The sequence below is a fragment of the Rana temporaria genome, chromosome 2 (assembly GCF_905171775.1).
Source record: "Rana temporaria chromosome 2, aRanTem1.1, whole genome shotgun sequence".
Lineage (NCBI taxonomy): Eukaryota > Metazoa > Chordata > Amphibia > Anura > Ranidae > Rana > Rana temporaria.
Genome location: NC_053490.1, coordinates 118112569 through 118140026, shown reverse-complemented (window position 1 = coordinate 118140026; position 27458 = coordinate 118112569). Strand labels below are relative to the sequence as shown.

The 27458-nt window shown below is 43.9% G+C and overlaps 1 protein-coding gene across 2 annotated transcripts in view; it reads right to left on the bottom strand.

Annotated features, from left to right (window-relative positions):
• Nucleotides 1-5597: 5597 nt before the first annotated feature.
• The window catches only part of LOC120929420 (small cell adhesion glycoprotein), a 46201-nt gene continuing 24340 nt past the window's right edge, over nt 5598-27458 (bottom strand). For both annotated transcript variants that reach the window (XM_040340837.1, XM_040340836.1), the window contains exons 2-4: nt 12790-12858; nt 10053-10109; nt 5598-6258 (exon numbers count right to left, since the gene is read on the bottom strand). In XM_040340837.1, the coding sequence (XP_040196771.1) occupies nt 6083-6258; nt 10053-10109; nt 12790-12823 (267 nt within the window). In that variant the 5' untranslated portion in view covers nt 12824-12858 and the 3' untranslated portion in view covers nt 5598-6082. The remainder of the gene's footprint in view (nt 6259-10052; nt 10110-12789; nt 12859-27458) is intronic.

Here is a 27458-nt window from a genome sequence, read left to right as displayed (position 1 = left end):
ATCCCATCAAAAATAAAATGTTAAAAAACATGCACTGCTTTAAATTTTGAATGATCTACAGCTAGTGAAAACCCCAAAATTCAGTATCTCAGAATATTACATATATAAAAAATATTACATATATAAAAAAAAAAGCCTTGGACAATAGAGTACTACTGCCACGGTGGCTGAGTCAGTGTGTTATAAATGCCATTATTCAACATCTCTTGGATTGGAGCGGTGGCTCTTGGCTCGACCACGCGGACCCCCCCTTCTGGTTCCAGTACTCTCTTTTTCTCCATTATATGTTCTTATAGTTATCAATTTCTTTTTTCGTTTTTCTCTGTTATTTGCTATTTTACCATTATGATTTTGAAGCTCCCTTTGTATGGTTAATAACTCTTTGCTGCACAGAGGACAGTATATATGTCAGTAGTTAATAATTACATAAACCTCTAAACTTAATAATCTTAATGTCATTAGTGACTAAATAGTATACCATACTTTGTCCACAAACATTTACTTTCTATATTTACATATTGGAAGAAGAATATTTGAGCTTCTCTATTTTCAATGTATTTAATGTATTCCCTGTAATGTGTATTACACCTTTGTACTCAATAAAATATATAATAAAAATAAAATAAAATGTTTATATTGGTTTTAAGAGAGAATTTTGGCTTACTGAAAAGTATGTCCATGTATAGTATGCATTCGAAACTTGGTCGGGGCTCATTTGGCATGAATTACTGAAGCAATGCGGCAAAGCATGGAGACGATCAGCCTGTGGCACTGCTGAGGTGTTATGGAAGCCCGGGTTGCTTTGATAGCAGTCTTCAGCTCGTCTGCATTGTTGGGTGTGGTGTCATCTTCCTCCTGACAATACCCCAGAGATTCTCTATGGCTCTTCTGTTGCCAAATCCTGCTAGAAAATGAAATCAGTATCTCCATAAAGCTGGCTAGCAGCGGGCAGATTTAAGTGCTCTAAAATTTCCTGGTGGAGGGCTACACCGACTTTGGACTTGATAAAACACCACCAGCGGATGACATGGCTCCCAAAAACATCACTGACTGTGGAAACTTCACACTGAACCTCATGCAACTTGGATTCTGTGCCTCTCCACTCTTCCTCCAGACTCTGGGACCTTGGATTTCAAAAATGAAATGCAAAATTTTCCAGTCCGTGATGATTTAGGGAGCCATGTCATCTGCTTGTGTTGGTCCACTGTGTTTTAGCAAGTCCAAAGTCAGAGGAGCCCTTTACCAGGAAATTTTAGAGCACTTTATATGCTTCCCTATATGCTGATCAGCTTTATGGCTATTCAGATTTCATTTTCCAGCAGGACTTGGCACCTGTCCACACTGCCAAAAAGTACCAATACCTGGTTTAATGATCATGGTACGACTGCTTGATTGGCCAGAAAACTCACCTGACCTAAACCCCATAGAGAATCTGTTTAGCATTGTCAAGGAAGATGATTGAAGAAGGTATGTGTTGGGACTTTTGATGAGGCAGTGGCTATAGGTAAACCAATGACTCCATCCCTAGTAATTCGATATAGCAAGGAAGGGAGAAGGGACACAAGGAGGGAGAGGGAAAGGACATATGTAAACTTTAAGTAACCTTGGGACTATAAATGAGAATGCAGCTGGTAAGCTAGGCTACAGCCTCTAGCCCCATTATTAGTAACAAAAGGAGTGTCAATGGAAAAGGGAAAAAAGGGGGGAGGGAGGGAATAACAGGGGAAGGCAGGAATTGGGGATTGTGGGACTTTAAGATGAAACACACCACCAGAATCTAATGAATCAATTAATGAATTGAAATAAAATGACATTTATTGGATACAGCATAGCAGACTGAACAATGCACATATAGCAATAGATACTGTACAAATAGTGGTAGGCATGATTGGTAAATCATATATTAATATAAAACATAAATGTACCTATGACGTAACATAGCATGCAACACTGTATCCAAATTGTTGTATATAATATACAGTAGAAATACATAGACATGATTGTCTAAAAACATGGTAGACATGCCATTAGTTGACAAAATTTAAAATTCATTGATTCATGATTCTCGAGGGTAAAGGACATATGATATAGTATGGTTTACTGTGACAGAACATCCGTATAGCTCGACGCATTTCATGGATAGCTTCCACTCATCAGGAGCTATTAAGGCCTGGGTATATCTGTGGATATAATAAGGTAAATTGTGCTAAATGGTAATTTAGTACATATAAAGATCTAAGAGGGGACGTAAAATAGAGTCCCAACAATCTTACCTATGGGTAGATTAATCATTGAATGGCATAGATTATAGCCACCAATGTTGGTAACTGGGAGCATTGTGGAAAAACAAAATCCCCAGGGGGAGCTGAGGTGGTGGTGGTACTGCGGCAGCAACATGGCAACGAACACTGGTAGTAGGACATAAGATACAAAGGCAAGAATTCCGCTATCAGCAACCAAAGTTGGGGTGTACGTTACATAAAAACCCATAAGGTTCCTGCGGATATAGTAAATAATAATGGGGTATCAGTAAAGTGGTTAGCACCAACTATAAGGTAAAGTGAACAAAATTATAATTGTATCCATGTGAGATAACAAGGTAGGTAACAACAAGGGTGAGTGACTGGGGAAAAACCAAATGTGAAAGTAGTTAGATTGGAATTAGTAAAAACCATAGCCCACAAGAGAACCATAGACAAAAGAACGGTAGTTCAATAATGGAGTGCCAATATATGGGGACATGGAGTAAAGATAACGCCAAAGGAAGTGATTAGGGAAGAAACAAACTGAAACACAGATATCCAAAAGTTACCTGGAACAGTGGGTGACCAGTAAGGTCCATTTGCATGTAGAAGTAGCACCAAACGCCCAATAAATAGGCATGGTAAGTAGTCCATAGGGATGTGATCGTGATTGCCAGTCAGTTCACCGCAGACCCACACCAACGTCACGCTGCGTGTTGTGGAAGGGAAGGCGCCCACAACAAAGCGGGTGACGCTCTCAAATATGCGCCCAGCCCTCCCACGTGATGCACGCTGATGGCTACGGAACACGCCAGTACGTGACGCCAATAATGGCGTCACGCGTACGGCGTGTGAGCGTGGCATCGATGCGCAGGGAGTACCCGCCCATACCCCCGTGTGATGTCAAGGGGGGGAAAAAAGGGAAGGACCCAGTGCGCTTCGCAGCTCCCGGGGATAGAGGAATGAACCACAGAAACCCCCCAATGTAGCCCCATCGAGGTGGGCTGTCCCAAAGGAATAATAATCGCCCCAAGGGGCAAATGATGAATGTCACAGAGAGTATAGGGAAATATGTAAAAAGGTGTGTGTGCGTTTCCATCCCTAAAACATAATTGAAGAAGGTATGTGTTGGGCCTTTTGATGAGGCAGTGGCTATAGGTAAACAAATGACTCCATCCCTAGTAATTCGATATAGCAAGGAAGGGAGAAGGGACACAAGGAGGGAGAGGGAAAGGCCATATGTAAATTTTAAGTAACAAAGTAACCTTGGGACTATAAATGAGAATGCAGCTGGTAAGCTAGGCTACAGCCTCTAGCCCCATTATTAGTAACAAAAGGAGTGTCAATGGGAAAGGGAAAAAAGGGGGAGGGAGGGAAGATGAGACAACAGTCCCAACAATGCAGACAAGCTGAAGGCCGCTTTTTAAAGTGGCCTAGACTTTCATAAACGCTCAGCACTGCCACAGGCTGGTCGCCTATATGCTACACCAGTGTTTCTCAACTCCAGTCCTCAAGGCGCCCCAACAGGTCATGTTTTCAGGTTTTCCATTAATTTGCACAGGTGATTTGATCAGTTTCTCTGCCTTAGTAATAACCACAGCTGTTTCATCTGAGGAAAATCCTGAAAACATGACCTGTTGGGGCGTCTTGAGGACTGGAGTTGAGAAACACTGTGCTACACTACATTAATGCAGTATTTCATCCAAAAGGAGCCCTGAGTGGATTAGCGCATGCTATACCATACACAGACTTACATTTCAGCAAGCCAACTTTTTTTTTTTTTAACCACTCAACATCCGCCCGCCGTCAAATGACAGCGGGCGGAATGCTCTATTGTTCTGACAGGACGTCATTTAAAGCCTCTAGGGCGCGCGCACCCGTCGCGTCACTGGGAACACAGTGCGCGTGCCCGATGGCCGCCAGGCACCCGCGATTGCCCAGCAACGTGGAGCTCTGTGTGTAAACACAGAGCTCCACGTCCTGTCAGGGAGAGAGGAGACCGATCTGTGTCTCTTGTACATAGGGACACAGATCGGTCACCTCCTCCAGTCTCCCCCCACAGTTAGAACACACCCAGGATACACATTTAACCCCTTCCCCGCCCCCTAGTGGTTAACCTCTTCCCTGCCAGTCACATTTATACAGTAATCAATGCATATTTATAGCACTGATCGCAGTATAAATGTGAATGGTCCCAAAAATGTGTCAAAAGTGTCCACTATAATGTCGCAGTCCCGGAAAAAAAAAAAAAAAAAAAAAAAAAAAAAAAAAAAAATAAAAAAAGCAGATCGCCGCCATTCCTAGTTAAAAAAAAATAAATAAATATCATTATGTCCCCTATTTTGTAGGCAATATAACTTTTGCGCAAACCAGGTTATTGCGATTTTTTTTTTTTTTAACCAAAAATATGTAGACTACATATCGGCCTAAACTGAGAAAAAAAATATATATTTAAAAAAAAATAAAAACCACACAGGCGATCAAATATCACCAAAAGAAAGCTCTATTTGTGGGAAAAAAAACAAACAAAAAACGTCAATTTTGTTTGGGAACCACGTTGCATGACCGCGCAATTGTCAGTTAAAGCGACGCAGTGCCGGAAGCTAAAATCTCATCTGGGCAGGAAGGGGGTGTATGTGCACAGTAGGCAAGTGGTTAAACAGATTTTTGGAAAAAGGTGCTCTTGAATATAAGCAGATGGCCTCCTACCTAAACAAATTAATCTCAATTACAGAGATCACAATCAGCCTGCACATGGTAACTTCAGACAGCATGTCCCCAATCATGTTATTGGTTGGCGTGATCTCACGCCAAACAGTTAGACTTAGTTTCAGATCTGGGAGAGGTGCAGAAGAGCGGTACCAGTAGTGGAAAATGTTCAGATACGCTAGCTGCGGGTTCTGCCGACTCAGCAAGTCGCCATACTGTTTTACAGACCGAGATCCAAGGAGGTTAACTTGAGTGGATTCACGGCATGGGGGACAAACGGTCTGAAGTTACCGCCTTGGAGATAGAGTGCACTATTGGCCTGCACTCAGTCAAAATCCATTTGTTTGGGCAAGAGGCCATCTGCTTATATTCAGGAACACCTTTGAAATGTTTGTTGTGAAGCATCCAGCACTTTATCCTGTTGGCATATTTATTTTTTAAATGGACTTTATCAATTTTGATGTTTATTGCACAGTATTTTTAGGACTAAAATGTGTAAATTATATACGTGCACAGTATATATTGGATTATACCAATTCCATGCTCCCCAAAATTACTATGCCAAAAGGTTTACATCCAACAATTGCATTTCTATAATTTTCTCCAAGTGTCAATCTACCCCAAAGAAACAAAAACCACACACACTTAAAGTTTATTTTTTTATTTAGCAAAAGTAATTCATACTAAAACCTATATTCACTGTAGATTTTATTAAATTGTCCCAACATATTGCTACTAAACTAAGGCCAACACCTATTTCAGTAAAGGGTACAGAGAGCGTGTTATGGGGGTGGGGGGGGTAGGGGTATTTACTACTTTAAAAAAAGTGAACCCATTTGTTAAGCATTATGAATATCCACCTCTTACACATCACACAAATGAAAACCATCATGCACAATAAATTCTTCTGGTATGCCATAGCAGCATTTGATATGGTGAAGGCATATGTCCTAGAATTGACTGAAGAACCTTTTTTGCTACCAATGTTGCATCAGTTCCTGAAAAAAGTAGCAAAAGGTTTTTTGGATTTTCCTGAAAAGGAGTGCACAAAATAAATAGGATTGTCATTAGTCTCTTGTTGAAAAGAATTACACATTTCCTTTTTTGGAACAGTCAGCAGTTGGTGCAAATCACATAAAATATTCTTGCTTTTCTTCACTGGGATCACCCTTTTCTTGTAAAGACTTATCCGCCTCTCCCTCTTCTACCGTCTCATGGGTACGATAACTACCTTTGTGTTTGTACAAATAGACTGCAATCAGTGCCATCACCACAAGGATGGTTATGACCACAGCAGCTATCACACCTGTATGAAATAAATACAGTCAGATTAACAAGCGTTTACAATATTTAATTTTGGACATGCAAAATAAAACCAGTAACGTGGGAGTTACAAAGTTCACATTGTGTGAAAGGACTCCGCTTTGCCAAATCCACCCAGAAAAAACAAAAACAAAAAAAAAAAACGCCCTTGCATGAAAATGCCTTTGAAAAATTGAATCCGATTGGGGAGGAGGCTATAGCAACCAAAGGAAAGCCAATGTTTGAACTTGAGTTCCTGGGAAAACTGTTATATTTAAATCCCCACCCCTTCCAGTGACAACTGTCACCTGAACAAGTGGACAGTGATAGAAGGCCAGAAAACTTCTACTCCTTCACAAATCTCAAACCAAACACTGATGAAAAGTTACTCTTATGCAATAAAGAAAAGAATGGCCTTGTACTCAGCTGTATGTGAGGAGCACAATCACAAAACTGGCTAAACAGAACCAGGGGCATTGATAGAGTGCGAGTGGTTAATCCACAGCTTGCCCTTAGACCGTCCATAGCCGCTAGTGCAAACAAGCAGAATCCTGTCAGTTCAGAGCAAAAGGAGGCCCCTTTTGCCTGTGTCCAGTTATGTGACCCAACCAGGAAAAGGACCTCCTTACTCTGGTAAGTATTTTGTGGAGTGGGCAAGAGCTACGCTGTGGGGGAAGGGAGGCAATTTTGTTTTACTCCCATCTACTGATCGATGCACTTCTGACCCATGTGCTCATTCATTGAACAGAATGGCAAGTTTTCGTTATTTTTAACCTATATAGTACAGCAGTTTGTGCCACAGCACTTCACTGTGCCAACTCCCTGCAAACCCTCAGTAACAGCCAGTGGTTACTTACCTTCTTTTTAGTCCTGGGGCACTGGGTCTGCCACAAATTACATCAGTGGAAAACTATAGTTAGTGGGGTGCCCACATACTTGTGAACTTCAACCTCCCTTCCAAAATGGTGCGTTTTTCGCACACGAATGCAAGAATCCATGTACTTTGGATTTTATAGCAATGCATTCCCCCCCTTTGTTCTTAACTGTACAGTTTCACCAAGCCTCATTACACCAACACTGTACCCAGTTTCAAATTGGTGATTTTGGTGAGCATGCATCTGCAACCCGTCTCTTGAATGCAAAAACTTCTCTTTTGCATCTTGTCCTGTCAAAATTCAGGACAGCCCAAAAATGCGAATAATTGCCTACTCTCCATGCTGAGGTCATCTCAGCCAGTGCTCCCTGTCACAAGAAGCCAAGTGCACACCGAGTTTCTATTCTACCAACTGGCTACACCAATCAGCGCTGCAACAGCTGATCAAATACAGGACCATTCCACAGAAGCCATTCTAATGATCACCTGCTGTTGAAAAAAACACGATGGAAATTTAGCTGGTTCCCGCTGAGCTAACTGAATTTTTATCTGTGTGTACACAGCTTAATGGTTCTACTTTTTAGGGCCAGTTCACACCAGACGCAGTTCCGTACAGTTGTGTACATTTTTTCTGCAAAAAAAAAACGCATGCACATTGAAGAAACTGACTGCATGGTGTCAACTAGAGCCATTGGAATACATGCAAAACACTATGCATGCATTTTGTGCTGAAAGAAAATGCACACGGAACTGTGTCTGGTGTGAACTGGCCCTTAGAGGATGTAGATGCAACACAGCCATTACCTGGGTAAGTGCAAGATAAGAAGCCTGTCTAACCAATCTATCCCCATTTACTTTTCATCCTTTCAAAAGCTGAACTTAGCCTTTAATACAACTACATGAGGCCTAGCACATTAAGAAAGCTGTAGGAGCAATGAATAAAAGCCTACAGCCAAAAGATAAGGAAATTTAAGCTGACCATACATGGTTCGAATATCAGCCAGTTCAGCAGGGACTGGCCAAGATTCAGACTTAGGGCAGGGGGACCAGTGGACCCATAAGCCGACTGTTGATGGTGGAAAGCAAGCAATTTTCTGGCCTGCTTTAGACCCTTTTCACACTGAAGGCATTTTTTCCAGGCGCTTTAGCAGCAATAGCGCCTGAAAAAAAAGCCCCAGCTGCAAACCCAGTGTGAAAGCCCGAGTGCTTTCACACTGGGGCGCTGGCAGGGCGTCAAGAAAAGTCCTGCCAGCAGCTTCTTTGCAGCGCTTTAGAAGCTGTGAACTCTCTGCACCTAAAGTGCCCCTGGCCATTGAAATCAATGGGCCGTGTTGCTTTTAACCCTTTTTCGGCCGCTAGTTTAGGGGGGGGGGTAAAGCACCCCGCTAGACGCCAAAACGACAGTAAAGTGCCGCGATACCGCCGACGCCCTGGTGGTTTCAGTGTGAAAGCAGCCAAAGACTTCAGTCAATAAGTGGCAGCCCCACATCTGAGTCTTGTGTTCCTGTGAAATAATTGTGTCCCCTCTTCCAGCAGAACATTTGAAGCTTTTCAAGCATTGAATAGGCATTTTTAGTCCTGTCACATCTTCACGTTTATGGCTCAAAATTTAATCTGTGACTCATTTTTTACACAAAATAAGTGGCCACTTTTGGGTAGATTCACAACCATTTTAAAAGCCGACAAGCGCAGCATTAACCAGATGAAGATCTTTTGGATAAAAGGTTCACAAGTAAGCCAATGCTGCACAGTGCTTTAATCCTTTACCTGAATGTGGCATCTGTCTAGTCCACCATCATAGGTTAGCTCCCATTTAAACCTTAAGGCCGGATTCACACTTGTGCGGTGAGAATTTCAGCTCTCTTATCTCTGCAGAGAGATAAGAGAACTGTTCAGCTGATCAGCTCCATTTTAGATGCAAATTTGGAGACCTGGGAGGGGGGAAGTGTATTGAGGTGAAAGAGAAATGAACACATCTGCGAATCAGCTGCGTGCCCATAGAAGATAATGGGCCTGAATTCGCACCGCAATGCCTAGAAAACGCACATGTTTTTTCGGCAATGCGCAGTGCGAATGCATCGCACATATGTGAACCAGCCTCATTGAAAACAATGTATTTAGAAATGTTCTGCGAATTGGATGCAGTTTAAGCCACACTTAATTCGCATAGGTGTGAACCCAGCCTAAAGAATCCGATTACACTGTTGACTATGGCTGGCACAAATCTGACCTACTAAACTAACAGACTAAACCGAGTTACGTTATTTTGTGTGTACATACTTTTACCCTAAAGTAGAGTGCCACTCGTTTTTTCAGTTTATTAAAAGTCAACAGCTACAACAAAGAGCCGCTGACTTTGACACTCACCTGTTCCATGATCCAGCCAAAAGACAAAGCCCCCCCCCCCCCCCCCGATTCTCTCCCCAGCCTCTCCTCGGGCATCACTAGTGTGGGCACCCGGGTGTGAATCCACAAGCAGTCGCCTTGTGCCATCCTGAATGGCCGAGCAATCTTCTGGGACCCATCCCAGAAGATAGTAGGGGGAGAGGAGGAGCCGCCTGAGGGGGGGGGGGGGGGGGGGAAGTGGGAGCTGGGTACTTGTCAAAACTAGGTACTGCGAGTCAAATTTGGCCCATTTTTAGGTCAGTTCACCATTGTACAAGTTTGAAGTGGGCACTATGCAGAAATTATATATATATATATATATATATATATATATATATATATATATATATATATATATATATATATATATATATATATATATATATATATATATATATATATATATATATATATATAGTAAAAAAGAAGCATTTAACATTTCCCTGTTGTGCATCTTTTGGAACACCAGAAGTTACCAGTGCCCCCCCCCCCCCCGTTTACAACACACACCCCAATAATGATAGTCTGTCTGCGTTTACCTGCAATTACTGATGCATCAACATCCATGTCAGCAGAGCTTACTGTTGCTTTCACAACTGTTGGGAGGGAGGAATAATATATAAGAATCTGTTTTATTTTTTTTACAATGCTACTATGAACAGAGTTTGGGCCTGTACTTATGGGTTTTAGATGCTTCAGAGATCATTCAAAAATGTGACAGGTGTAGTTGACCTACACTGTACAGGATCCAAAGCCCACTTGAAAACAAAAGCTTGTTAGTACAGGCCCCTACTACAGTCTATGACAGGGGTAGGCAACCTTTTGAGCACGTTTTCAAAGAAATTGAGCGTGCCGATTTTATAACAACATATAATATATATATATATATATATATATATATATATATATATATATATATATATATATATATATATATACAGCCCTCAAAATTTCCACTCGCCTACTAGCATTTGGCGAGTGGATTTAAGCTGGGGGCGAGTGATGACAGGGCTGCATGACCAATCTCCCTCCAATCTGTGCCTACACTTACTTTCCAGATGAGATTGGAGGCCGAAGAGCAAAGGTGCATGCTCGGGAAAAGTAGTCGGGTGAGCCGCGCACAGGCAGAGCAGTACGCAGGTGCTCTCCTTACAGTTCTCATAAAGCCATGGGACCTAACAGTATGACCTCTCTGAGCCTGCCCCCCTCCCCCGGGCCCCGAACAATGTAGCTGGAGAGCAGAAAGTAATGAGTGAGGTGGAGGATTGCAAAAATTACCACTCCGGTGCAGCGCTCACTGAAAGTTGCCCTGACATGAGAGTGGCAGCCTTCTAGTTTGTGCAGTTTTCTTCTCCTTGTGCTCTATGTAAGTGTCCAACAGTTTAGCCTGAGCACTGTGAACAGACTAGTCTCAATGTGTGCTGTGCGCTGTCAGTGTGCGCTGTCAGTGTGGTGTCAATGGCTGTGCAGTTGTGTGGATCTCAGTGCTGGATTGCACTTCCTCCCGCTGTGCTACAGCTCCTCTCCTCTCTGCCAGCCTGAATAAAAGTGGGAAGTGGGGACATGCAAGCGTGGAGCAGCACACACAGGCTCCTGATGAGATGAATAGGAGAGGGAGAGAAAGGATGGATGGGAGTTGCAGAGGAGACAGCAAGAGAATGGGGAAGAGACCCAGTTCTAGTGCCCTGTCCCTCTGGTCTGCCCCCAGTGCCCTGTCCCTCTGGTCTGCCCCCAGTGCCCTGTCCCATTTTGTTAAAGTTGTTGTTGGTAATATTTAAGTTTGTAACTTGATTCTGCATAAAACATTGTCATTCCATGAGATAATCTACGAGGGCGTGTTTACGGGTGCAATTAGGCGCAGGGCAGTGTATGAATTAGGTGGGGCAACTGGTGGCGAGTAACTCTTGAGGCCTGGCTAGTAGCTCAGGACTTGAAATTTTGAGCCCTGTGTATGTATGTATGTGTATATATATATATATATATATATATATATATATATATATATATATATATATATATATATATATATATATATATATATATATATATTAGTAAATGCTGTAAATTACTTTAGTAGTGAGACAAATAACATTCTGCACTCATGCCTCAGATCAGCCCCAATTCATGCACCTTCACACACCTCAGATCACTGTAACCCCCTGCTAATATGCCCCACCAAAACCCCCTCTTTTCACATCTGAGCCGCCCCCCCCCCCCCCACACTGTACCCCCCTGCTCATTTGTCCTTTTTCCTCCACCCTAACACTGAAACCCCCTGCTAAACCCCCCTTCAAGCACTGTACCTCCTGCACATCTGCCCCACCACTTTAACCCCCTTGCTCTTCTGTCTCACCATTGAACGCCCAACCCCCCCCCCCCCCCACCACCACGCTGGCCCAACTGCTCTTCTGTTCTACCTCTCCTGCTCATTGCTGTACCCTCCTGCTCATCTGCTCCACTGCTGTACCCTCTTCTCATCTATGCTATGTGTGATATACAGGATGGTGAAAGGAAGCAGAGACATGCAACTGTCCTGGCACACTCATAAAGCTGATCCACCTCTCGCATCCAGCCCACGTACTTGTATGTGATGTCACATACAAGCATATTGAATGGATGCGCAATGATGAGCTCAGGGACATTTTCTGAAATCAGTGGGCAGGATCATCAAGGATCAAGTTGGGCCACCGCAGCTGAGAAAAAAATTGTGCTGAATACTGTGCAGGGGTTTAGTAGTAAGTGAAACAAAGGTTCTGGAATAATTACAAAGTTCCAAGAAGCTCAACAGTAATTCCACAAACTGTCACCCAATTGTAGTTTTATCAATCACATGAAATCCCTTCTGAGAATGGTAGCGGCAAACAAGCGAGTCATCTTCCTCCAGATGGCGAATGGGGCTAGCAGGACTGGCAAACAGGGACTGCAAACAGGGACTGCGCCCCCGCCCAATCTCTTCCCCATCACAAAAGCTTATGATCGCAGCTACAGCAAAGTTAGAGAACCAAACAATGTTTCTCCATCTTTTACAATGTGTGGGGGCACGGTGCCTTCCCCACAATGCAGGTGCAGAGTGAGGAAGTCCGAGATTGGCATGCATTAGTATCTCAAGACACTTTCCTGCACTGCTGCTGGGGAGGGAGTTGAGTGCCGGCAAAAGAGGCTTGGTGTGCCACCAGTGCTGGGGGTTGCCTACCCCTGGTCTAGGAAAATGTCATAATGCATACTGTATACACTCCATATACAAAACAAGGAGTTCAGCCCGAAAGCCATCCATACCTGTGGCAAAATCTGCTGTAGTTGCAAGTGCCATATTGAAGGGAAGGCAGTCCTTTTGCAGAGGTTAACCTGCATGAAAAGGTTAGGAAAGAAACAAAATGTCAGTTTATGTATGAATTTGTTAGCACAAAAACATGGAAGTGGCCAGTGCCAAACTTCATAGTCAGTAAAGTAGAACTATAAGCACCCCTCCCCCATTTAGGATTGAGTAGGGGAGGGTTATAACCAGTCACATGGGAGATTTTCCTTCACTTCCTGTCCCACAGACAAAGAGGAAAGCGTTTTAGTCCCATTTTAGTCTTCTGCAATTGTTTTAGTCGACTAAAGTGTCCTACATTTTAGTCAACTAAAACTCATTTTAGTCGTGTAATTAAATTGTAATGCATTAGTTAACATTTCTCTACAATTTCCAAACTCATATTGCTGGAATCACAAATCTAATGTTATTTATGGTATTGAGGCATGAACATGCACTACAGACCAGTGTTAATTTGGAAATAAATTTCAATTTAGTCCTAGTCTTGACTAAAATACAGTTTTAGCCCAGGTTCACACTGGGTACGATTTGCGATGCGATTTCACATGTGAAATCGCATGTCAAATCAGCGGCATTTGCCGGCAATGACACCGTCCTAATCGGTGCGACGCTGCATCTGCGGCGCTGCACCGATTCCAAAAAGTTCCTGTACTACTTTTTGCAATTTCGGGCCGTGATTTACATAGACATCTGTGCAGAAACCTGCACAGATGTCTTAAATCGCGGCCGAAATCGGGACTGCCAGCGGGAGTAAAGCCGTGCAAGTTCAGCTGAACTCGCACGGCTTCACTCCCGCAGCCCAGTGTGAACCAGGGCTAAGTCCCATTTTTTGTCTTGACTAAAATGCCATTTTAGTCATCAACTGTTTTAGTCGAGTCAAATAAAATAGTATTCGTTTAGTCGACTAAAATGTTTTAGTCAAAGAAATTAACACTGGCCAGAAACAAACCAAAAATGTGGGATTTTCATTTGCTTTTACGTTCAAGGATAGTGGTAAGCAGGACAATTAGACAGCAACAAAAACCTGACAGGAGTTGTAATCCCTCTCCACTCTAAGGCCCCTTTCACATGTGCGGACCGTATGTCCGCATTTTCATCCATCCATTTGCGGATGAAAACGGGACATACATTGGTCCCCATGTGATTGCGGGTGTCAGCGGATGAACATGCGCTGGCACCCGTAATCATCCACCTCCGCAAAGCTCCGATTTTGCGGACGGAAGAAAATCCAATCCGCAGACGGTAGAAAAAAATAAATAATAAAAAAAATTAGGATCGGATGAACACGGACACACGATCCAATGATCCAGTTAGAATTTTACACAGACCAATCTCCCAGTGCATTACACAAACCAAACCCCCAGTGCAATATAGCTATAGTGGTAAAAATGTATATATTCCACAGCCTTTGTCATGACACTCAAAATTCAACTCAGGTGCATCCTTTAGATTTTGACAAATTAATTAGAGTCCACCTGTGGTAAATTCACACACACACACACACACACACAATGAGCCAAACCCCCCCCCCCCCCCCGTTCAGTTTGCACCAGAACCTTCAAACGGACCGAACGGTCGCACGAACATTGGGACGTCAATGGTACTCAAACGTTCAAATTCAAAAGTGCTCATTTTAAAGCCTAATATGCAAGTTATTGTCGGAAAACGGGTTCGAGAACGCGGGTCTTGCCCCAGGGAACATGTATCAATGGAATAAAAAGTTTTAAAGACGGTAGTTTTTTTCTGGAGCAGTGAAATAAAAAAAAAAAAAATTCCTTTAACCTTTTGCCGACCGCGCCATAGCAGAAATGCTGCTACAGCGCGGTCGAGTTGTTCTAGGACGTCCCTGGGATGTCCTTGTGCAGTTCCGTGTTTTGCGCGCGCCCTGCGGCGCGCTCGCGGGAGTGTGCGTGCTCGCCGGGTCCAGGAGACCCGGCGCAACACAGATCACGGTGAAGAGCCAATGATAGTGGCTCTTCACCACCTGATCGCTCCCTCCAATGAGGGAGCGATCAAAAAGTAAACAAAAGCAGGTCATCCAAAGGTCTCCTTCTCTTCTCTCCTCACACCGTTACAGAGTGTGAGGAGAGAAGACATTTTAAAAGTGAGTGTCATTTTTTCTTGTGCCCAGCAGTGCCACACAGTACCCAGCAGTGCCACACAGTTCCCAGCAGTGCCACACAGTACCCAGCAGTGTCACCTCTGCCACTTCAGTGCCCATTGGTGCTGCTAGTGTCCATAAGTGCCACACCAGTGCCACTATAGTGCCGCCAGTGCCACTACCGTGCCCAGTGCCACTACAGTGCTCATCGGTGCTGCCAGTGTCCATCAGTGCCACACCAGTGCCACTACAGTGCTCATCAGTGCTCCATCGGTGCCACCAGTGCCACATTAGTGCCATCAGTACCACATCAGCGCCACTATAGTGCTCATCTGGCACCACTACAGCGCTCATCAGTACCACTAGAGTGCCCAATAGTGCCCATAAGCGAGTGCTCATCAGTGGATCCTCATCACCGCCGCCTTATCAGTGCATATCAGTGGCAGATAATCAGTGCACCCTCATCAGTTCCCATCAGTGCACCCTCAGTACCCATCAGTGCACACTCATTAGACCAGCCTCATCTCATCAGTACCCATCAGTGCAGCCATATCTGTTCCAGTTTCCCTACCATAGTTTGTCACCACAGCCCACAGTCACCAGTATGGCAGAAAAGTTTTTTACCACTCAGCAGGCATACGAACATATGTGCTTGACCGACGAGAGCAGCGGGGAGCTCTCCGATTCAGAATATGACCCGGTTGGAAGCAGTGGGTCTTCTACAGATTCAGAGGAAGAGCAAAGTGTGCCCATGAAACGAAGGCGTTCTGACATGGGGCAGCAGGCTACCACAAGTAGCGCTGTGGCATCAACCAGCAGCTCGCGGCCATCCACCAGAAATACAGTGGCATCAACTAGCAGCTCAGTACCATCCAGGAGAAATTAAGTACCACTGCAGCAAAAGCCAATAACTAGCAGAGTGTCATCTCAGCCCCAAAGGGTTAGGACCCATGCCAGCCTTCCCTATGCCCTTGAAAACCCCTACGTGGCTTCCCCCCCAATTCCGGAGCAGCAAACATCCCCCCTTTCACCGCCCAGCCAGGTGTTCAGCTGAACACAGAACTTTGCCCCTATTGATTTTTTTAATTTAGTTTTTACCCAAGACCTATTATCCTCCATCGTGGCCCAGTGCAACCTCTATGCACAGCAATTCATAACAGACCACCCTTATTCAAGTTACACCCGTCCCTATGAATGGAAAGCATTGACAGTGGAGGAATTTAAATTATTTTTAGGCCTAACGTTCAACATGGGGCTCTCAAAAAAAAATGAATCATACGCATATTGGTCCAAAAAACCCATCCACCAGATGCCAGTCTTTTCATTCACTATGTCAAGAACCAGATGCCACATGATAATGCGTTTCCTCCATTACAATGACAACGCCCAGTGCCCTCCCCGAAATGACCCATCACATGACAAATTATTTTAAATTCGGCCACTTCTAAATTTCTCAGAGAAATTTCCCCAGTTATTTGTCCCCGACCAAAATATTTCCATGGATGAGTCATTGGTCCACTTCACAGGCAGGCTTGGCATCAAGCAGTATATCCCAAACAAAAGGGCCCGATATGGGGTTAAGCTCTACAAGCTATGTGACCGGGTCACGGGGTACGTCTACGCCTTCCGGGTGTACGAAGGGAAGGACACCCAACTGCATCCCCCTGAATGTCCAGAATATATCGGAGCCAGCGGAAAGATTGTTTGGGATCTTGTATATCCACTCCTTGGAAAGGGTTACCACCTTTATGTGGATAATTTCTATACAAGCTTGCCCCTCTTCCGCAACCTTCACCGGATGGGCACTCCAGCGTGTGGTACAGTGCGACCCAATAGGAAGGGTTTCCCGCAAAGGCTCGTTATGGAAAGACTGCGAAAAGGGGAGACGGCGTCTTTGCGGAATGAAGAAGTTTTGGCTCTCCGGTGGAAGGACAAACGAAACGTACACATGCTCTCAACGATACATAATGACACCTACGTGGAAATCCCCAGAAGAAACGGCCCTGTCCAAAAACCGGCATGTGTTCAAGACTATAATCTGTTCATGGGGGGAGTCGATTTCAATGATCAGATGCTCGAACCATACCTTCCCACAAGAAAAAGCCGCTATTGGTACAAAAAGGTCTCCATATATCTTTTCAGTTTGGCCATTTACAACACTTATGTCATTTACCGTAAATCTACAAGGACCCCCTTATCTTATCTTTATTACCAAGAAGAAATTTTCTCCTCCCTTTTGTACCCTGAAGACTCACCAGATGGCATTCGCTCTGATTGCGTGAGCAGACTCCATGGACGACACTTTATTGAGAAAATCCCCCCCCCATGCATCAGGCCGAAAACGTCAGAAGAGATGCCGGGTGTGCACCAAAGAAGGAACTAGAAAAGACACTACATATTATTGCCCTGATTGTCCTTCCCAACCAGGCCTTTGTTTGAGTCAATGTTTCCGCCGTTACCATACTTTTCTACATTATTAGGAAAGTATGGTAAACGTAATTGTCATTTACCGCCACACCTCTTATGCCACTGTACATACAGCTGCCTGCTCCAGAACTGACCCCGGCTTGTTATACGACTAAGCTTCTGCCTAACGATAAACTGTATCTACCTCTGCCTGCTCCGGAACCGACCCTGGCTTGTTATACGACTACTCTTCTGCCCAACGCTAAACTGTACCTACCTCTGCCTGCTCTGGAACTGACCCTGGCCTGTTATACGACTATGCTTCTGCCCAACACTAAACTGTACCTACTTCTGCCCGCTCTGGAACTGACCCTGGACTGTTTGACCACGCTTTTTGCCTGCCTCTTGGATTGATCTTTTACCCTGCTATGCAAGTGGGAACACAGGGGTCTCACATATGTGAGGGGCTCCAGAATTGTTTTTCTGGATGAAAAATAGTTTAGTTTTCTCATTCCCGGATTAGGGTCTGGTTGCCCGGAGGCTTCAAAGAGATTCGGGTGGGAGAAGCCTCTACCCCTGTCCCCATTCTTTCCTGGCCTGCTACTTGGACCATGTTCCTGCTTACTACCAGGACCAATATCTACCAGGACCAATGCTGGCAATGTCTCTACTTGCACTGACCCTGGACTGTAACCCTGCCAGTACTGACTATGGACAATATTTCTGCCTGCTGCCTGGACAATTCCATTCACCGACGCTGACCACGTCCCTGCCTGCTGCCTGGATCAGGGCTCTCCTCCTGTGGACAACTGCACTACTAAAACCACAGGTAATATTTTGTTTACCCATTACTCAGCAAAATTTATTTTAGGGTGTAATTTTTGGTATGTATATGCTAGAAATATGAAGGGCCTTCAAAAATGGGATAGATTGTAAGGAAATTAAATGCGTCATTTATGTCCCTAGAACACTTCATGGTTCTTCTTGGATGTTGGGACTCTATGTGGCCAGGCTGTGTAAAATTCTCACACATGTGGTATCGTCATACTCGGGAGGAGCAGTAGAATATATTTGGGGGTGTCATTTTGGCTATGTACATGCTATGTGTTGGAAATATCTTATAAATGGACAACTTTGTGTAAAAAAAAAAAAAAAGCGTTTTTTTTTTTTCACATTTTCTCCAAACTTCTGGAAAAAGATGAACTGTTCAAAAGACTCATTATGCCTCAGATTATACGTTGGGGTGTTATCTTTCCAAAATGGGGTCACTTTGTGGGGGTTTCCATTGTCGGTGCTCCAGGGCCTTCAAAAGTGTAATAGGTGGTTGAGAGATTAGATGTGTAATTTATGCTCCTAGAACGCCTGAGGTTGCTACTTCAATGTTGGGCCTCTGTATGTGGTCATGCTGTGTAAAAGTCTCACACATGTGGTATCGCCATACTAAGGAGGAGTAGGAGAATATATTTTGGGGTGTCATTTGTGGAATGTACATGCCATGTGAGAGAAATAACTTGTTATAGTGACAATTTGGCGTGAAAAAAAAAAAAAAAAAATTGTGGGAAAAAATTAACTTAAAAAAAACTAACTATACTATACCTCTTACTAACTACCTTGGGATGTCTACTTTCCAAAATTGGGTCATTTGGGGGGTATTTGTACTTTGCTGGCTTGTTGGGGTCTCAAGAAATGAGATAGGCTGTCAGCACATCAGGTGTGATCAAATTGATCAATTTTCAGTGATTGGCACCATAGCTTGTAGATCCTATAACTTTCACCCAGACTAAATAATATCCACTAATTTGGGTTATTTTTACTAACGATATGTAGCAGTATACATTGTTTCCAAAATTTATGAAGAAAAAATTACTTATTTGCAATATTTTATAATAGAAATGAAGAAAAATTCTTTTTTTTTTACCAAATTTTCAGTCTTTTTTCATTTATAGCACAAAAAATAAAAATCGCAGAGGTGATCAAATACCACCAAAAGAAAGCTCTATTTGTGGGAAAAAAAGGACGAAAATTTCATATTGGTACAGTGTTGCATGACTGAGTAATTGTCATTCAAAATGTGAGAGCACCGAAAGCTGAAAATTCGTCTGGTTAGGAAGGGGGTTTTAGTGCCCAGTGGTCAAGAGGTTAAAACCACTTCACAACCGCTGAACGACAAAATACGTCCTCGACTTTGTGCGGTGAAATCTGAATGATGCCTGCAGCTACAGGCATCATTCAGATATCACCGTCTCTTCAGCCGGCGATTCTGTGCACAATAAGAATGATCAAAGCGGCAGTTCTGTCGCTTGATCGTTCTTATAGGCAGCGGGAGGGGACGTCCCCCCCTACCGCTGCCATCCGGTGCTTCTTCGGGCTCTCCCATGCCATCGGGGGCCCGGAGAGCGAATCGGCCGGTGCTGGCTGGGGAAGCATAGAGATGACAGGTGACCAGATGGTCACCAGTCATCTCTATGACAGTCGGAGGCCCGGGCGTGACGTTATGATGTCACGCCCGGTACCCGGAAGTAAACAAAGCCGCAATTTCGGCTGTCTGTGAGATCGGTGAATGTTTTTTTCACCGATTTCATGCTTATTGACCCAACATCTCTCCATAAAGAGGATCCGTCACACTGATTCCTATTACAAGGGATGTTTACATCCCCTGTAATAGGAATAAAAGTGATCAAAAAAAATAAAATATAAAAATAAAAAATAAAAGTGTAAATCATATGTAAACGCCATTCAAACCCCACGTGAGGTATCGTCGCATGCGTTAGAGCGTGTGCAACAATTCTAGCACTAGACCTCCTCTTAATCGAAAATAGTAACCTTTAAAAAAAATTAAAGCATCGCTCCTATAGAGATTTGAGTACCGAAGTTTGGCGCCATTCCATGAGTGTGTGCAATTTTAAAGCGTGACATGTTTACTCGGTGTAACATCATCTTTCACATTATACAAAAAAAAAAAAATTGGGCTAACTTTACTGTTTTGTTATTTTTTTAATTCATGAATTGTCATTTTGAACTGGTACTCCAGCCATAAAATCTATTTTTAAGCTTTTCTGAAAACATAGAGAAGGGTTATCACTCCTGTAAACATTTGTTTTGCTGTCTGTGTGCATCTGTTCAGAAGATTGCAATTCACTTTCTGTCCCAATGACAAATGAGGTTTTGAAAATTTGGGTTTGTTAGTGAAACAAGGATTGGTGATAAAGCATCAGTGGACAGGAGACACCTCTTACAGAAGAGAATAGATTTCCTCTCACTTCCTGTTGTCTCCTTCCGTTTGCAAGTATGAGTCATTTGAAAGTAGGGGCCTGCCGTATATACCCTTCAGAAATTTGGGCCGTAGGTGTTGGCGTTGCCACAACACTGCAAGCACTTACAGTTAGTCTTGGGGGGTGCTGGAACGCCCTGCTGTGTGAACTATTATACCAAGAATTGTAATTACATGCCATTGTTGAACAGTGGTAGAAAAATTGGGCCTTTGGTGCCGGTGCCACAACTCTGTAAGCCCTCACAGTTACTCTTGGTGGGCACAGGAATGGGCCCTGCTGTGAAATATTAGATCAAGAATTGTAATTACATGCCCCTGTTGAACAGGAGCAGAAAAATTGGGCCTTTGTTGGTGGTGCCACAACACTTCAACCCCTCACAGATACTCTGCAGCTGGGTCATTCCTGTGCTCCAACTAAAGTATTGCATCAAAAATTGTAATTACATGCCCCTGTTAAACAGGGGCAGAAAAATTGGGCCTAATTATTCAGTTACATCAGCATCAGGTGCTTGGTAGCTGGTGGTGATCCAAGCCCGATTCATTTTTATGAAGGTCAGTCGATCGACCCAGTCGGTGGAGAGGCGCACCCCGTGATCAGTTACAAAGCCTCCTGAAAGAACGCTGGATGCAGGACAAGCCAGTAGCTTAATTACGTACTGTGCAAGCTCTGGCCAGTGATCCATCCTCAAGATCCAGTAAGCCAGAGGATTTTCGGTGGGAAAGGTGTCCAAGTCGAATCTTGTCCCTAGGTATTCCCGCACTATGTAAAACAGACGCTGGCGATGGTTGCTGGAACCGGTCATACCTTGGGGCTGCGGACTAAAAAAAAAAAAAAAAAAAAAAAAAAAATAATTGTCTGAATGCATCGGTCAGACGGCCACCTCCTCCACCGCTCCTTCTGTGACTGACCGAAACCTCAGCAACACGTTGTCCAGGACCAGGATTTTGTAACCCTCCAGTCTCTGGGAACACGTTGCAGACCTTTCTGCAAGGCCTCCCGAAGATGTTTACTCTTCTGCTCCCTCTGCGTCGGCAGGATAAGGTCCGCAACCTTATTCTTGTAACGCGGATCAAGGAGAGTTGCCAGCCAGTAATGATCCCTCTCCTTGATAGCACAAATACGAGGATCCTTCCGCAGGATCAGGGAGGCCATACAACGTAGGTTTGCCAAGGCATTCGGTGCGGAGTCCTCTGGGTCACTGAGGACGACATGATCCGCAGCCACCTCATCCGAGCCACGTACAAGTCCATGGGTTCCTTGGGACTGTAATTAATGCTAGGCTCCACCTCCATGCTGACACAATCCTCCTCCTCCTGTGTGATAGGCGGGCAAGCAGGAACACTGTCTGGATAAAGGGGGCCTTGAGAGGTAAGGAAGTTCTCCTCTTCCTCCCTCTGTTCTGCCTCAAGGGCCCTGTCCATTATTCCATGCAGCGTGTGCTCCAACATGTGAATAAGAGGGACAGTCTCACTGATGCATGCATTTTCACCATCCTCATGGCCTCCTCAAATGGTGACAGGACAGTACATGCATCCCCGATCATGGCCCACTGACGCAAAAAAAACAAACAAAAAGCTCCCCTGACCCAGTTCTGCTGCCATATTGGCACAGATACTCATTGATGGCCCTCTGATGCGTGTGCAGCCACTGCAGCATGGCCAGCGTAGAGTTCCACCTGATGGGCATGTCACAGATTAGGCGGTTCTTGGGCAGGTTGTATTCCCTTTGGAGGTCTTGCCAGCCGAGCACTAGCATTATATGACCGTTGGAAATGCACAGACTTTCCTGGCCTGCTTCAGGACATCCTGTAAGCCTAGGTACCTGCCCAAGAACCGCTGCACCACCAAATTAAGGACATGAGCAAAACAGGGCACATGGATTAGTTGTCCCTATCGCAGAGAGGAGGTTGGAGGAGGAGTCTACATATTTGAAAAAAAAAAAAAAAAAAAGTTCTAGCATATACAAAATAGGGAATCGAATGGCATTTTTATTTATTTTTTACTAGTAATGGCTCTACCATTTTTATTGTGACCGTGACATTGCGGCGGACATATCGGACACTTGACATTTTTTGGGACCATTCATATTTATACAGCGATTAGTGCAGGGATCCTCAAACTGCGGCCCTCCAGCTGTTGCGGAACTACAAATCCCATGAGGCATTGTAAAACTCAGACATTCACAGACATGACTAGGCATGATGGGAATTGTAGTTCCTGAACACCTGGAGGGCCGTAGTTTGAAGACCCATGGATTAGTGCTATAAAACTGCACCGATTACTGTGTAAATGTGACTGGCAGGGAAGGGGTTAACACTAGGGAGCTGAAGGGGTTAATGTATTCCCTAAAGTGTGTTCTAACTGTGGGGGGGGAGGGGACTCACAATGGGAGGAGACCGATGTGTGTTCCTCTGTAATGGGAACACACATCGGTCTCCTCACCGCTGACAGGACATGGATCTGTGCGTTTACACAGATCCATGGTCCTGCCATGATTGCGGGTGCCCGGCGGGCACACGCACCTGGTCCTGAGCAATGCGACGCCCCCTAGCCGCCCGGGAAGGCAAGGACGTCATATGACGTCCACCCAGAGGGAGGGTTCCCGCTGACGTAATTTTACAATGACTCGGTAGGGAAAGTGTCAAAGCACTGGTGCTCAACTGAGCATTTTATTTTTCACAATTCAGACATGAAATCTTTCAAACATAGGAGCATAAGCTTAGGTTCACACTGAATAAGGGTTTGAAATCGTGCGAGTTCTGCTGAACGCGCACGATTTCAAACCGGCATTTGTCCGACTTTGGGAGTTCATGCACAGATGGATATTGAAATCACCCCCAAAGTTGCCAAAAAGTAGTGCAAGAACTACTTGTGGGAATCGATGCGGCGCTGCAAAAGTCGGCATCACACCAATTTGGACAGTGCTGTTGCCGACAATAGGCCCAGATTTAGCATGTCAAATAGGCCAGATGTGAATGAGGGCTAAAAAACAAAAATGCTCATTTGTTCAAAGCAAAGAAAAAAAAAAAAAAAATAACAAAATGACAGGCGAACAAATGGCAGTTTACATTGAACCTCAGTATTCAGAACTTAGCAAGCTCTGACTAGAACTCCACTATACACTGCTTGCATTACTTTCTCCCATCAGCCGAGGAAAAATAAAAAATAAATAAATAAAAAGAAGCTAGACATGTATAGTTGTACTTAAAAGTTTTCATACCCTTAGAGCAGGGGGTATCAAACTCCATTTCATCGTGGGCCACATCAGCATTACGATTTCCCTCAAAAGGGCCAGTTGTATCTGCAAGATTAGATGTCCCGTGCATCCCCTCCCCATATATTAGATGTCAAGAGCCACCCCACCATCAGAAGTTGAGTCCCCCACCCTCCCTTACATCATTGAACGCCCCCCCCCCCCCCCTTCCTTATGCTGCTGGATGCATTGCCTGAAAGCAGAAAGTACAGGTCTGGATTCGGCCCGTGGGCCTTGTGTTTGACACCTGTGCCTTAGAGCAGTGCTTTTCAATTCCGGTCCTAAAGGCGCCCCAACAGGTCATGTTTTCAGGATTTCCCTCAGCTGAAACAGCTGTGGTAATTACTAAGGCAGTGAAACTGATCAAATCACTTGTGAGAAATAATGGAAAGCCTGAAAACATGACCTGTTGGGGCGCCTTGAGGACTGGAGTTGAAAAACACTGCCTTAGAGAGAATTGGTAGTATACAGCATGTACTATTTTTGAAGAAAACATGTGAGCAGGAGAAGAAAACGAACACACACACACACACACACACACACGCTTATGGGATTTATATTTAACTGTAGGTCATACCAGAATGGCACAAGCAACACAAAACATTGCAACATGTAATGAAATGACAGCTGTTCAAAATTCTGAGACTGGAAAGTCCAAGAGCGTCCCATGCACTGCTTTCCATGAGAATGCAAATTGTCTGCCGGTATTTAACATGTTGCAATCATCTTGCCACAAGATTCCCTGTGCCTTTACAGCATTTGTCATTCCAGATTACAGTGTGCCAGAAGCTGTGAGACATGTCAAGGTGTTAGCCATATTGTTTGTAACCATGTTTTTTGTGGCATTGGCGCAGTAAAGGCTGCTTTCTGGCAACACGACCATGCAGCTCAATTTTGTTCAAGTATCGTATTGTGCCATAGAGTAGCATTCATTTCACCCGAGGTTACCTGTGGGTTTTTTTTTTGCATCACAACAATTCTTCTGGCAGTTGTGGCTGCAATCTTTGTTTTTCTACCTGACCTTGGCATCAAAAGAAAATACAGATTCCCCCCCACTTCCTAAACATCGATTGAACAGTACTGACTGGCATTATTAAGACTTTGGATATCTTTTTATATACATTGCCATCTTTATTACCTTGTTGCGCAGGTCTTTTAAAAATGCTTTTCTGCTCCCCATTGCAGCCACGAGAGAGCCAACAAACTCATTGACTATTTAGACGCAGACAGACACCAATTGCAATTTAAAAAGCCACAGATGTGGGAAATTAACCTTTAATTGTCATTTTTAAATGTTTGGGTCAGCTTATTTGTCTGTACAAAGGCCAAACATTCCAGGGTACAGTTTTTTGGCATGATCAGTCATTTTCAATATCCATGCCAATTCTTGCGATTTTATGAAAACCCTTAAGCACGACTGTATGTGATGCTGGAAAAGATGACACCAGTTCAAGTTAAATCTAATTAAAGCCATAACCAAGCACCTCATCACAAAACCTTCCAAACAATTACCCAGACTGTACTGTAATTTGGTTTGTACAAGTTATATTGAGATACCTTGTGTGTCATTACCTAACCCCTCCCCAACTTTTTCAGTTGATATCCCAAAAAAAAAAAAAAAATCATGAATATTTTAACAGTTCTTGCCCAACTGTAGAGTCCCAGATTTATGGTTGTCCTGAGGAGCATTTTCCCTTAAAAATCTTTGTAAATCTAGAGTGTGCATGGTTACACCCGCTGTAATCCCAATTTAAACTAGCTCATTTAAACAAGTACCCAATAAACACAGCAAAACAGATTGTTTTTCTCTAGATGACAGAATTGCCTCTTCAAAGCTACTTTGATCATTTAAAAAATGTTTACCAAGTAATTTAATAGAATAGCTACACCTTAATAATGCTTGTCTTCATATCAGACTAATTCAATGTCAGAAGCCCTTCTCATAACTTTAAGGCCTGAATCACACTAGTGCGGTGCGAATTTCAGCTCTCTTATCTCTGCAGAGAGATAAGAAGTGTTCAGCAGATTAGCAACATTTTAGATGCGAATTTGGAGACCTGGGAGAAGTTCCAGGTGAGAGGAGAGTGGGGGAGAATTGTATTGAGCTGAATGAGAGAAATTCCTGAAGAGAACTGAACACATCTGCGAATTAGATGTGTACCCATAGAAGATCATGGGACTGAATTCGCACCTGAGCCGCACCGCAAGACATAAAAACCGCACACGATTTGGAGGCAATGCGCAGTGCGGATGCATCGCACATATGTGAACCAGCCTCATTGAAAACAATGTATTTTGAAAAGTCCTGCGAATTGGATGCGGTTTAAGCCGCACTCAATTCGCATAGGTGTGAACCTGGCCTTATACAGCACATGCCTGACAATTGACCTGCAGTATCTATTCCATGGCTGTCCCAATAACCTCCAAGAGATACCACTGCACCGACAACTGAATTTTGAATAATGGAGATTTCCTGGTTTTTCAGAGAGAGGGGGGGGGGGGGAGAATGTCAAAATAAGATGGCCTAGGCTGGAAGAGAGATAGATAGATATATCTAACACACACACACACACACACACACAAAACTTCCCCTGAATAACAAGCTTTACGATCTATTCCAGCTGCCAGCACCTTCATGGGTTCCTCCAGGAGGATAGATCTATGTATCATACATGCCTAGTTGACCCCCAACCTTTGCATGTAGGAACACTTCTGTTGAGTTTGGCCAACTACCACCCACTGCTGGCTACAGAATGAACAAAAACCTAATGAATGTAGGAACGAACAAACAAACACAAAAAACAAAACACGCACGACAATACTGTATATGCATTTTTGGTCTGAAGAATATTTCAAATACCCAAATTATTACCAGACACTTTAGAATTCTCTCGTTCCCCAGCACAACAAATTTTGGCGCGGGCAACAAACTCATGTAACCTTTTAGCACCAAGTACACAAATGTGTTGCATGTAACAGGGCTGTGCCAAGGCTGGGGTCTCCATACCTCCGACACTTCATCCAGATTTGGAGTTGATCTTACTTACTGCCAGGTGTGCTCATCTGAACTGCTGGTCATTTTTTAGAACCGGTCACGGCCATAGCTAAAAGTTGCGATAGTAGGAACAACCTAAAGCTGCCCACAAAACTGGTGCAGCGCTTGGGTTGTACTCTTTTGGCAGCAGGCCTTTGGAATAATCAAATACTTCCACATCTTTCTCAGACAACCCGGCCATTGTCCTCTTGGACCCAACTCCTCTATCCAGGAAATTATACCATACATTTCTTCAATATATTCTAAAATTGCTAGAGCCTGCATGTCTAGTGTGTGGAAACAGTCCTCACCTACTGTCACAGTGGCTTTCCAGAGCCAGGCATACAACAACTTTACCATAAATTTGAGGAACATTAGTTGGTTCTTCTGGAAGCCTTTCTCCGATATTACTTTCAGTACTGTCAGAATGTTCTCCCAGCCACCCTCTGTTCCCTGGTCCTTTTTATACCTGGAGTTGAAGAGCCCAAGAGGCACAATCTGAACTAGTGGAGTGCACCTAAACCACTTCACCTCTGGAAGATTTCTCCCTTCCTTACCAGGCCATTT